General features: G+C 44.9%; 2 protein-coding genes across 5 annotated transcripts in view; both read left to right on the top strand.

Moving 5' to 3' along the window:
* pnpt1 (polyribonucleotide nucleotidyltransferase 1) overlaps positions 1–2170 on the top strand; it is a 7433-nt gene extending 5263 nt beyond the window's left edge. Inside the window, exons 19-26 of the mRNA XM_019859795.1 lie at positions 41–122; positions 216–299; positions 373–456; positions 550–656; positions 1090–1145; positions 1247–1325; positions 1555–1602; positions 1680–2170. Coding sequence (XP_019715354.1) covers positions 41–122; positions 216–299; positions 373–456; positions 550–656; positions 1090–1145; positions 1247–1325; positions 1555–1602; positions 1680–1835 — 696 coding nt within the window. The 3' untranslated portion in view covers positions 1836–2170. The remainder of the gene's footprint in view (positions 1–40; positions 123–215; positions 300–372; positions 457–549; positions 657–1089; positions 1146–1246; positions 1326–1554; positions 1603–1679) is intronic.
* Positions 2171–2824: 654 nt separating this feature from the next.
* Positions 2825–12920, top strand: ppp4r3b (protein phosphatase 4, regulatory subunit 3B). 4 transcript variants are annotated; one of them, XM_019859857.1, is made up of 17 exons: positions 2825–3498; positions 3849–3904; positions 4383–4481; positions 5215–5838; positions 6790–6867; positions 7226–7342; positions 7445–7498; positions 8970–9032; positions 9309–9440; positions 9556–9658; positions 9735–9779; positions 10458–10616; positions 10706–10875; positions 10946–11085; positions 11838–11986; positions 12072–12202; positions 12738–12920. In XM_019859857.1, exons 1-17 carry the CDS (start codon positions 3357–3359, stop codon positions 12846–12848), a joined length of 2373 nt encoding a protein of 790 aa, XP_019715416.1. In that variant the 5' UTR covers positions 2825–3356; the 3' UTR covers positions 12849–12920. The 4 variants fall into 4 exon arrangements, with proteins under 4 accessions (XP_019715416.1, XP_019715420.1, XP_019715418.1 ...); XM_019859861.1 differs by having other exon boundaries at positions 2826–3498; positions 9738–9779; XM_019859859.1 differs by lacking the exons at positions 8970–9032; positions 9309–9440; positions 9556–9658 and adding exons at positions 7838–7969; positions 8085–8187 and having other exon boundaries at positions 2827–3498; positions 7445–7561; positions 9738–9779.
* The last annotated feature ends 182 nt before the right edge of the window (positions 12921–13102 follow it).

The following is a 13102-nucleotide window of genomic DNA, read 5'->3' as shown; positions in this document are numbered from 1 at the left end:
GGTTTTTCCCCCCCCCCCCCAAAGAAAACCTCCTTTCTTTTTTTTGTTTACCTTCCAGGCGGATGTGAAGATTCCCGGTGTGCCGCTCAAGCTGGTCATGGAGGCCATCCAGCAGGCCACAGGTACCACCGTCATTTCAACGTCCCAACACCAAGAAATCATCACCTCAATGACATTTTTCCTTCTGGCTTGATGTGGCGAAAATGACTTTTTAGTCGCAAAGCGTGAGATCTTGGGCATCATGAACACCACTCTGGCAAAACCCAGGACGAGCAGGAAGGAGAACGGGCCGGTTGTGGGTAAGTTTGGCATGGAATTTAATTTATTTGAGCAATGATTAATTAATTGTTGCGTTTTGGTTTGTTTTTCCAGAGAACGTGCGTGTGCCCGTGTCGAGACGGGCTCGCTTCGTGGGCCCGGGGGGATACAACCTCCGCCGGTTACAAGCTAAGACGGGTAACGCTGGTCGTTTTCTTCGCCGCTGTGCAAAGCCTCCGACGGGAAAATGATGCTGAAACTTCAGGAAGTTGCATTTGCTGTCTTTTCAAGGCGTGACCATCAGTCAGGTGGACGAGGAGACCTTCTCCGTTTTTGCTCCCACGCCGGGAGCGCTGAACGAGGCGCAGGACTTCATCAGTGAGGTCTGCAGAGATGATGTGAGTGACTCATAGTTTTGTATTTACTCTCCATATGGCTGACCCTGAATTTGTACGCAATTCGTAAGGCGCCGCTGTCCATCAATAACCTTTGATGACATCACAATCCAACAAAATCGGGGGGAAAAGGGCTCACTCGTAAACGTATGGTTTTATCCACACCGGCCCCGTTGGTTCCACTTTTAATGGCCCGGGATGCGTTTCCCATGCAGGTGTGAATATACACAAACAAATTCGCTGAGACTGTTCCAAAATTTCGGGGGGGAAAATGGCCTTACCAAACGTGCATTGAGTGAGCTGCTCTTGACACTCAAAATAAATTTGCAGCTTTAATAACAGCGCAAATTACTTGTTGGTCCAGACCAAAAGCGGACCAAAGGATTTTTCTGGTGTGAATATACCCTAAGTGTGTTTATTGTCCTTTATTTTGCAGCAAGAGCAGCAGCTGGAGTTTGGCGCCATTTACACTGCCACCATCACTGAAATAAGGTCAGCTGGAAAATACAAAATGCAGGAAATACAGAGACTTCATACTTGTTTTGTGTTTTAAATGGAGAATGTTTATTTTTTATGATTTTTTTGTGCCGCAGGGACATTGGCGTCATGGTGAAGCTCTATCCCAACATGAGCGCCGTCCTGCTGCACAACTCCCAGTTGGACCACAAACGAGTGCGTGCATGTCTGAGTGAGACTGAGTGTGTGTGTGCGCATGTGTGGCCTCAGTTTGACGGTGTTTGTGTGTGTCCGAGAGAGAGGGTGCGAAAGAAAGTTTGTGTGTCTGCTAGTGAATTTGAGAGGCCGATTGTGTGTGAGGGAGGTGCAAAAGTGCGTGTGGAAAAAGAGCGCGTGAGAGTCAAGCCACGATTAAGATGTTTCTCCCGTTGTTCCTCCGAATTAGATCAAACATCCAAGTGCTTTGGGGTTAGAAGTGGGCCAGCAGATTCAGGTTTGTGTTCACCCAGGGCTGGATTTTCACGCCATGCTGTCGCAATTTTCACAAAATGGAACTACTTCTTCCGCCAGGTGAAGTATTTCGGACGGGACCCCACGGACGGCAGGATGCGCCTCTCTCGCAAAGTGCTGCAGTCACCAGCCGCATCCGTGGTCAAGACGCTGAGCGAGAAGCAGAGCATCTCCATGGCGACGGCCGCAAACAGCGCAGGCAACGTCGAACCGTGAACAAGGCGAAACACGCCAAGAGAAAACACAATCGCTGGATGTGACACTTGGATGCACCACCGTGGAAAGTTGGACACGTGCTCTCTTTGCTGTGGCAAAGAAGGAACGTGATGAAGAAAACAACAGTGGTGTAAAACATCACTACTCTATTGTAATATGACAAGTAAAATGTGTCTCAATCGCAATATATGTGAGGGAGGTCTTTGTAAATAAAGTTTTAGAATGGCTCTGTACAGTGAACATGTCAAACAGTAATTATCGGGCTCACTCTCAAGAAGCTAAATCTAAATAAATCTGGATGGCAATGCCATTCATTCCTTCAGCTTTCCCCAAAAGTGACTCATATTGCAACATCTTTTGCGTCACATTAGCAGAAGTACATTTCTTTGTCTGCCTCGCCATGGCCAAGGCTGGCACACATACGCATATTTTTAAATGTTTATATTTAGGGTTATAATAGTTTGAGATTTTTCATTGTAGTTTTAAAATTGTTTTGACTTTTTTAAAAATCTGTTAATTTTAATTGTTTTGAGAGCAAGTTTGTGAATTTGTATTTTTTAAAGGTTTTGTTTTTGGTTAGTTGGTTAGTTTTAGTAATAGCTTTAGGTTTTTATTAATTTGTGGAGTATTTATCAGGTGCAAGATTTTTTAAAAAGTCACAAAGTACGGTGTAATGAAGTAATGTAAACTACAATTCTCAAACTACAATGAAATATTAATTGACAAAGATGAAAACAAATGACATTTTCGCTCTAATAGTATCAGTGATCTCTGTAGTTTCAGTTAGTATTTGGAAAAGCATTTTTGTTTTTATTTCATTAACGAAAAGGGTTTTCAATTTCTATTTTAGTTATCACGTCAGTTAGTTTTAACAATGATAACGTTGTTTATATTTGAATTGTAATTTCGCTGTTTGTATAAAGCGGAATATTATAAAGTGCAATTTTTCCTCATGAAAAAAAAGTGTTTTTAAGGGTGGGGGTCATTGAGGGCATTTCGATTCATTTCAATAAGGAAAGTAATTATAAATGTGATGCTTTAAAAGTTTGTAATATTCTATTCGCCACTTTATTGCGTAAGTGTAAAAAAAAAATACCATAAATATCATGTGGTGTTGGTGGACTTCGTTCCTTCAGCAGCCTGTAGTAGTTGTGTGACTGACGTCAAGCGAAAAAAAAAAAACTCACTAGATCGGATTACAAGATGGCGCCCCGTGGACGTTAGCGAGGAAGGAGGCCGCCGGAGTTGTGTTGTGTTTCCCCTCTCCACCTCCATCTCTCCTCCTTCGAACGAGGGGGGGTTTACCTTTCAACTTGTGAGCCGTCGCCGTGAGCATGCCGATTAAGTAGCGGTCGCCGCCGCCGATACTTTTCGTGCCCCCAAGCTTAGCTCGTCCGTGCTGTCTAACATGCGGGCGTCAACAAAGTTGTCAGGCTAGGGCGGAAAACACCGAGGCGCCTCGCTTCGCTTGTTAGCATCCAGCTAGCCTAGCCTGCTAGCTCCCCCCCTTCCCTGTTCACAATGTCGGACACTCGGCGGCGGGTGAAAGTTTATACGCTCAACGAAGACCGCCAGTGGGACGACCGGGGCACCGGGCACGTTTCGTCGACGTTTGTGGAACGACTCAAGGGAATATCTTTACTAGTTCGGGCTGAATCCGACGGTGAGTTCCCCACCACACCACCACCGTCTGGTGGTAGTAGCATAGCCACGCTAGCATTCGACGTGATCAGAGTAGCGTGGGGGTCCTCGAGTCACCTTTTTCTAATATTAATATTTTTTTAAATTTATTATTTTCGCACGCCGTTTCATACAATTACGTATATTTAATCTGGTTTATATTGAAACAGGCTAGTGGTGACTAACACGTCCACTCGCCTTTTGTCCTATGCTAAGTATCATTTGTGTTCTCTCTCTCAGATGCAAAAGTGGCTCAACTACCGTCAAACTGCCGTAGCTGTGTTTTTAAACACAAGTCACACTGGTAACATTGTTCTGTGCATCTTATTTTAGGGTCACTGCTGTTGGAGTCGAAGATTAGCCCCAATACTGCCTATCAGAAACAACAGGTAAGAGTAGTTGTAGCTTGGCCGTGCCACAAAGGCAGTAAAAAAAAAGCACATTTGTTGTGTTTTATGTCTGCGTTAATCTATTATTAACCGCATTTGGCTGTGCTCAACTCTGTATTGCAAGTCAAGGTTGAGCCGCAAGCAATTCATTACTAATTACAGTAAACTCACTTAGGTAAGAGAGCAAGACCTGTCGAGTATAGTTTGATGCCTCCCAGTAACAATATTTATGATCGACTGTAGGAATAATTCAAAGCCTAAATATACTCCCAGCTATGACATCAAATCAACCCCCAAAATAAACGATTAAACTAAATTGTTAATTCCTAAACTTTGGTACCACTGATATGGCCTGTTACTTCTGAAACACTATTTAAAAAAAGACATCTTGTGATCTTTATTAGCGCAAGGCTAATTTAATCTGAGAACTGTGCTTTTCTTGTCATCTAATTAAACGCTTTCCTCCATATTTGTGCAGGACACACTGATCGTCTGGTCCGAGGCGGATAATTATGACCTGGCTTTGAGTTTCCAGGAGAAGGCGGGCTGCGATGAGATCTGGGAAAAGATTTGTCAGGTAAACTGGAGTCGGGTGGGAATATTGTTTGGGATTAAAGAAAAGTCATATTTCATTCGGTTTGGTCACTCCGCTGTTGGTGTCTTCAGCTCTGAATGCGGCAGTTGTTTTGCTCCGCAGTAGGATTGTAGCAAATAGTCCAATTGAAATCGACATTGCAACGTAGTAGAATGCAATTTTCAAATCGCAAAGGCAGCTGTTTTTGCTGCTTCGTTTCACTTTGTTGGTCAACAGGCTTGAGTCCTTTACGCATATAGAAATGTAATTTCTATAGTGTCTTGGTAAATTGAGTGCTTAAGGTCGACGTGTTGACATCTGTGTTTCATGAACCATGAAAAGTTGACGTTATCAAGCCACAGATTTGTTTGCATTTTTGTTGGAATCGGATTTATGTTGACATCACACTTGCCCGGTAGAATTTTGTGAAGTTGTGGGCACGAATGCATAAAAAAAGACTGCAAGTCAACGTGTTTAGTGTGCTCTAATTGAAATAGACAAAAGAACCAGTCGTTCATCCTGGTTCCTTTGCCTTTATTCAGGTATGAGCATAAACTATTTGACCAAAACATTTACGTGTCACATACCCGGTCGTTTACCAACACCAGATTCATTTATTCCTTGTAGCATAAACTATTTGACCAAAACATTTACGTGTCACACACCCGGTCGTTTACCAAAATGCAGATTAATTTATTCCTTGTTTTTGTTTCAAAATCCATCCATCCTCATGTAGGTGCAAGGGAAAGACCCTGCCCTGGACATTACCCAAGACCCCATCGACGAGTCGGAGGAGGAGCGCTTTGAGGAGATCCCCGAGACGAGCCACCTGGTGGAGCTGCCGCCCTGCGAGCTCAGCCACCTGGAGGAGATCGCCGACCTGGTGACGTCGGTGCTGTCGTCGCCCATTCGGCGGGAAAAACTGGCCTTGGCCCTCATGGGCGAGGACTACCTCAAGAAACTGCTGGGCCTCTTCCGAGTGTGCGAGGACCTGGACAACCGGGAGGGCCTGCACCACCTGTACGAGATCGTCCGCGGCGTCCTCTTCCTCAACAAGGCCGCCCTCTTCGAGGTGATGTTCTCCGATGACTGCATCATGGACGTGGTGGGCTGCCTGGAGTACGACCCGGCGCTGGTCCAGCCCAAGCGCCACCGCGAGTTCTTGACCAAGACGGCCAAGTTCAAGGAGGTGATCCCCATCACGGACTCTGAGCTGAGGCAGAAGATCCACCAGACGTACCGCGTGCAGTACATCCAGGACATCATCCTGCCCACGCCGTCCGTCTTCGAGGAGAACTTCCTCTCCACGCTCAACTCCTTCATTTTCTTCAACAAGGTGGAGATTGTCAGTATGTTGCAGGTACGAACCAGTTATTTCATAAATACCTATGTCGGCAGACGTGATACTCCGGTGGACCAGATTGTTGGGTACCCCCTCCGCGAATGAACGAAAGCCCACAGTGGTCACAGAAATAACTTGAATGTGATGAGTCAATAAAAATGTCATGAATTTTAGCCAGTCAAAGTCAGATGTTGCTTTTGAATTGTCGTTCACAACTGAATTATTTAAAAAAAAAAAAAACTCATGAAACAAGCATTGGCAAAAAAGTACCCGAACTTAACATTTTGTTACACAGCCCTTTGGGAGCGGTGACTGCAAACAAATGACGTTTCTCCTCCTTCGACAAGACTTAAATAGAATTTAGCAGTTTAGATTCGGTCTGTCATAGAACACCACTTTGGAATATTCCATTGTTTTTACATTTGTAATTCTAAAATATTGTCATGCTTTTTTTTTTTTTTTTCCTTTTGTTTTAAAGAAACTTTTTTGCCTTGATTCCCCCCTGCTGAAAATGACATGCTAACATAGATAATAGCAAGATTACTTGTTGGGACCATCATGAACTGACTGAGGACCCACCGTATTGACTTTTTGTCCCAAAAAACTGCCTCACCTTTCACGCCCAGTAAAGCGCAGAAAACAATGTGAAGTAATCATCTAATGAAAATAATGTATTTCCCATTTGTTGTATGAATTAAATCTGGAAAATTGGTACATTTTAAGGATCATTTGATACACTCTGTGGAAGTACTTTTATTTTTTTGCACTGTAGCTTTTGAACAGTGCCTGTTGGAAATTGGGGAACCCGATTACGGCGCTAACGACATGTGAGGTTATGCGCCATCATGTATAGCCGTGCAAAATACATTCCCATTCCCGCTTTTTCTGCTGCCAAACCAGGATGCAGCGACTTCAATGTATTGTAAGATGGGGAGGCCTTAACGGCGTTTTCTTTTCTGCTCGCCGCAGGAGGACGAGAAGTTCCTCACTGAAGTTTTTGCACAGCTCACGGACGAAGGCACAGACGAGAGCAAAAGGCGAGAACTTGTGAGTCCAACAAAATTGTTTTTATTCATTCGATGTGACTCAGTTAGGTCGTATTCTCATTAACGTCATGCCGTTTCTGTCGATTTCTGTTTTTTTTTCTTCCTTTTTTTCAATTCATCGTACTTTGGCTAACAATCAGCAGTTCAGCAGAAAGTAAACAATCCTTATTTCCACTCTGTTACTGTCAAACTAAACATCAAACAAAAAGTCAAACATTGTATATTTAACCAAACCACATAACTGTCTCATGAGAGTGGGCTGGCTTCATGCTAACACGGAATGAGGAAAGCATCGGTGGTGCGACGCGGCTGTGATAAAATTCCCAAGCGCAAAGGTCACTTCTTCAATTTCTCCTCAGGTGAACTTCGTCAAGGAGTTCTGCGCTTTCTCGCAGACGTTGCAGCCCCAAAACAGGGATGCTTTCTTCAAGACGCTGGCCAATCTCGGCATCTTGCCCGCGCTGGAAATAGTCATGGTGAGCAAGGTCCGGTGCTGATGGGAGGAGAGTGTGCAAATGGATGCTGATATATCCCCCGCCCCCACCTTTCCACCCGCCCATTTTCTTTTCCCGCCTCAGGGAATGGACGACCTGCAGGTGAGGGCGGCAGCTACGGATATCTTCTCCTACCTGGTGGAATTCAGCCCCTCGATGGTCCGGGAGTTTGTCATGCAGGAACTACAACAGACCGACGACGTAAGCTTCTGACAACAAACAGTTTGTAAAAATTGAGAAATGCATCTCAGAGCATTAGAAATCATCTCAACCTAGTTCCTTGTCACTCACGTGCTACTTTCCTATGAGCAATGCGCTTCGGTGTTAACTTTTGTGGCATTTTTGCGGGTGTTTTTCAGTCAAGAATGGACTCCTGAAATGAAATACATCTTATACTCGATTCTAATTAAAGATGCACTTTTGTTTTTTGAATATGCAAATGCCAGTCTTCTGACTTAGTGTGTGTGTTGTTGGCAGGACGTTCTGCTCATCAACGTGGTGATCAAGCAGATGATCTGCGACTCGGACCCCGAGTTGGGCGGCGCCGTCCAGCTGATGGGTCTGCTCAGGACGCTCATCGACCCCGAGAACATGCTGGCCTCCACCAATGTAAGCGCAGCTTGCAGATTTTTAAACATTTCAAGTGATTTTTTGTGACCCGTTTCTGAGTCTTATGTGCGTTAACCCCGTTCAAGTCAAAAGGTCTGTTTACCTTTTCGCACAGAAAACGGAGAAGACCGAGTTCCTGAGTTTCTTCTACAAGTACTGCATGCAAGTTTTAACGGCACCTCTGCTGGCCAACACAGCACATGACAAAAACTCAAAAGGTGAGCTGGCGACGGGCGTCTGAGAGTCTTCAGAACACGTATGACAAAAGGAGGTTCTGACTCGCTGTTCTCTTCAAAGATTTACAAGAGGCATCGACCAAGATCAACCCCGTGTGTCCAGGTGAGAATTGTTCGAATAAAATTACATTTTGGACTTGGCGTTTTAGTTTGACTTGCTAAAGGCGGACAGGCAGGTTGTGGCCCGCAGGCTCGACTTTGCCCAGATGTGCTGTCAATTTTTTAGTTCATCCATGAGGTCGGTGGGTGGGGGAAAAAAATGAGCACCAAGCCGCCAACCGCCTCTGGTGCTGATCTGAGACCCACACCAAAACAGTTTTTGTGCGCCCCTGGATGTGGTTCTTGCCGTTGTCCTTATTGGGGTTGCGGGTTAACCGGAGTTGATTCAAATTGACTAGTCGCCATCAGATCGCATATAGACCAGGATTGTAGTACTTTGGGATCTTTCATGATAGTTTAAATTTAATATTGACTTCAAAAAATCAGTTTTTAGAGCAAGTGTTAGTTTATTTTTTCAAAAATGTTTTGTTTTTAATATGCAGTATTTGTCAAGTTAAAAAAATGTCAATAAGTATTGTGCAAAGTAAATTGCAATATTGTTCAGGTCTACTGATCAGTGCCAACATTAGCATCTATCAACTGGATGATTTGTTATACTTCTCCCTTTTTTTTTTGAATGCGAAGGTACAGGCGAGGCCTCCGTTTTTGAGGAAGTTTTAACGACTGTGTGACTTCTGTTGGCTACGGATATCTTCTCCTACCTGGTGGAATTCAGCCCCTCGATGGTCCGGGAGTTTGTCATGCAGGAACTACAACAGACCGACGACGTAAGCTTCTGACAACAAACAGTTTGTAAAAATTGAGAAATGCATCTCAGAGCATTAGAAATCATCTCAACCTAGTTCCTTGTCACTCACGTGCTACTTTCCTATGAGCAATGCGCTTCGGTGTTAACTTTTGTGGCATTTTTGCGGGTGTTTTTCAGTCAAGAATGGACTCCTGAAATGAAATACATCTTATACTCGATTCTAATTAAAGATGCACTTTTGTTTTTTGAATATGCAAATGCCAGTCTTCTGACTTAGTGTGTGTGTTGTTGGCAGGACGTTCTGCTCATCAACGTGGTGATCAAGCAGATGATCTGCGACTCGGACCCCGAGTTGGGCGGCGCCGTCCAGCTGATGGGTCTGCTCAGGACGCTCATCGACCCCGAGAACATGCTGGCCTCCACCAATGTAAGCGCAGCTTGCAGATTTTTAAACATTTCAAGTGATTTTTTGTGACCCGTTTGTGAGTCTTATGTGCGTTAACCCCGTTCAAGTCAAAAGGTCTGTTTACCTTTTCGCACAGAAAACGGAGAAGACCGAGTTCCTGAGTTTCTTCTACAAGTACTGCATGCAAGTTTTAACGGCACCTCTGCTGGCCAACACAGCACATGACAAAAACTCAAAAGGTGAGCTGGCGACGGGCGTCTGAGAGTCTTCAGAACACGTATGACAAAAGGAGGTTCTGACTCGCTGTTCTCTTCAAAGATTTACAAGAGGCATCGACCAAGATCAACCCCGTGTGTCCAGGTGAGAATTGTTCGAATAAAATTACATTTTGGACTTGGCGTTTTAGTTTGACTTGCTAAAGGCGGACAGGCAGGTTGTGGCCCGCAGGCTCGACTTTGCCCAGATGTGCTGTCAATTTTTTAGTTCATCCATGAGGTCGGTGGGTGGGGGAAAAAAATGAGCACCAAGCCGCCAACCGCCTCTGGTGCTGATCTGAGACCCACACCAAAACAGTTTTTGTGCGCCCCTGGATGTGGTTCTTGCCGTTGTCCTTATTGGGGTTGCGGGTTAACCGGAGTTGATTCAAATTGACTAGTCGCCATCAGATCGCATATAGACCAGGATTGTAGTACTTTGGGATCTTTCATGATAGTTTAAATTTAATATTGACTTCAAAAAATCAGTTTTTAGAGCAAGTGTTAGTTTATTTTTTCAAAAATGTTTTGTTTTTAATATGCAGTATTTGTCAAGTTAAAAAAATGTCAATAAGTATTGTGCAAAGTAAATTGCAATATTGTTCAGGTCTACTGATCAGTGCCAACATTAGCATCTATCAACTGGATGATTTGTTATACTTCTCCCTTTTTTTTTTGAATGCGAAGGTACAGGCGAGGCCTCCGTTTTTGAGGAAGTTTTAACGACTGTGTGACTTCTGTTGGCTTTTTTTTTTTTTTTTTGTCGTCCCCTCCTCCCCCGTAGATAACTTTCAGACGGCCCAACTGCTGGCTCTGATCCTGGAGCTGCTTACCTTCTGCGTGGAGCACCACACATACCACATCAAGACCTACATCATGAACAAAGATCTGCTGCGGAGAGTGCTGGTGCTCATGAACTCCAAGCACACCTTCCTTGCCCTCTGTAAGCACGCGCGCGGGCGCACGCACGCCGGCGAACGGCCCCGCCGCAGGGTCCTCCTACCGACTCGTTTTGGTGTTTTGCGTCCCAAGGCGCGCTGCGTTTCATGCGGCGGATCATCGGGCTGAAGGACGAGTACTACAACCGCTACATCATCAAAGGGAACCTGTTTGAGCCGGTCATCAACGCGCTGCTGGACAACGGCACGCGATACAACCTCCTCAACTCGGCCATCATCGAGCTCTTTGAGTTCATCAAAGTGGTGCGTCGCGCGTGAAATAAGCGCACGCATCAGGAGTGTGCGTCTGACTTGTCGCGTTTTCTGTTGTCAGGAGGACATCAAGTCCCTCATCGCGCACATTGTGGATAACTTCTACAAAGCACTTGAGCCCATCGAGTACGTGCAGACCTTCAAGGGCCTGAAGGGACGATACGAGCAGGAGAAAGACCGACAGAGTCAGAAACTCACCAGGTTGGCACACCAGTCCATTTTGCGGCAAAATGTCTTGTACGTTCAAGAGGAGTTTTGAACTGGGCGCTGTATTGGGTGAAATTTCAGGACGAACCTCAAATGAATGGTTTACCTTGATAGGTGAACTTGATTTGACCTTGAAATTTTCCTGTTCGGTTCGTTTCAAAGCGCCTTTCTCGAAAAATTAAAAACAAGTGTTTGTTTGTTTTTTTTTTTAAAGTATTTAACATAATTGTAGTTTTTCTGTCATTCTTCCTTTTATCTATTTCAACGTGTTGATGGTCCTCTTATCAAAGCTCAAGAGTGAGTTTCAATCCCATTTTATGGGCTATTAGGTTTCCGCGTTCTCGTGGATCCGTAAAAGTCCGAAAAGGCATTGAATCCGTGATTTAGTAAACAAGGCCTTAATTGGCACTTGCCTATCTTCAATCATTCAAACGTCATCATATATATTTTTTTTTCACCTGGTGCATTTTACTATCAAAAATAGTCTCATATCTCAGAGTAAATTAACATTCTTCAAAAAGTCATTTGCGGATTGGCTCTCGTGGTAACGTCGCACGATCAGTATAGCAAAACCAACTAAACAATGATGTGGGGGGTTTTTCTGGTGAGCAAGCCAACCCCAAGTGAACAAAAGAAATGCAAAATCAACTTTTATCCGATTACTCTCTCTATCCTTATTGGTGTAAACCTCATTGAAAATATTACAAGTATGAACTGCAGCCCGAATTTCGATGCACTTTTTCCAGATACCGGCGAGAGGCTCGCTCATTGGACGAGGATGAAGAGCTGTGGTTCAACGAGGACGAAGACGACGACGAGGCGGAGGCGGTGGACAAGAGCCGCATGGAAGACGACTACTCGGACGGCTACGGCAAGTACATGGAGGCCAAAAAAGGTAAGCGCACCATCTGGCTTCTTTGGATCGTAATCATCAGCGCTCGGCAGTACACGTTGAGCTCATGCTGCCCCTTCGTCTTCAGCCGGCGCAGCTCACGGCGCCAACAACGGCAAAGCCGCGGCGCTGCCTCCCACCTCGCCCCCCGCCACACCCAACAACAGTTCCGCATCCTCGGTCAAGACGGTCGCACTTCCTGCCTCGCCGGTAGTCAAGGTAATGAACACGCACTTGAAAAATGATTTGTCGACAGTGCTCGGTCGAGGCAGCGAGTGTGTATTTCCCCAAATTGTATCTCGATTCTCAGATATATTAGCTTGGAACCGTCAAAAGAAATTTGACAATCGTTAGCTTCTTAGCTGCAGCGCAAATTCAAATTGGCACAATATGGACGCCGCTAAAAATTGCACCGTCGTTCTTTGTTGCCATTTAATACAAGATGATGTATTTATAAAGCGTTGTCACCACAGCTGCAGCTGTTAAAAAAAAAAAAAAAAAAACCAACCAAAAAAAATAAAAAAAAAAAAAAAAAAAAGCCCTCCCCAGAACATTTAATATAAAATAACAATAATGTAACTGAACATATAACATAAAACAAGGGACACCAAAAAATATATATATATCGTTAAAGAAAAACTATTTTGAGACATTGCAACAGCCATTTTTTTCTCCGGATAAAAGTACTCGATTCCACCAGTTACAGGATGAAATTCACGTTGCGCCGGGTGTGAGCCAATGTCTTGTCTGTCAGACCCCTCTGGTCGGTTTGGTGGACTATCCCGATGATGAGGACGAAGAGGAGGAAGACGAAGAGGAGGAAGAGGCGCAATCACCCAGGAAGCGTCCGCGTCTCAGTTCTTAACATCGCCGCAAGTCTGGCGCCGTCTCCTTTCCCCTCGCGCTCTTGGCCTGCTCGGAATTTGATGGACCCACCTCCCTTGTCTCTGGACCCACACTAACCATTAACTCTCTCCTCCTCCTCCTCCTCATCAAAGTGCCATGGCCCGCCTTCCCGGTTTCGGCTTTATTGTGATAGGTACAGAAGCCCGAAGGGAAGCGCCTCGCTGATTCACAAAATGGAGGCCGCCGGTGAATGAACTGCGCCACAGGCCAGTC

This window comes from Hippocampus comes, unplaced genomic scaffold, assembly GCF_001891065.2.
Source record: "Hippocampus comes isolate QL1 unplaced genomic scaffold, H_comes_QL1_v1.1 scaffold64, whole genome shotgun sequence".
Taxonomy (NCBI): Eukaryota; Metazoa; Chordata; class Actinopteri; order Syngnathiformes; family Syngnathidae; genus Hippocampus; species Hippocampus comes.
Note: the sequence above shows the minus strand (reverse complement) of the source record. Positions and strands in the feature narration are given on the sequence as shown.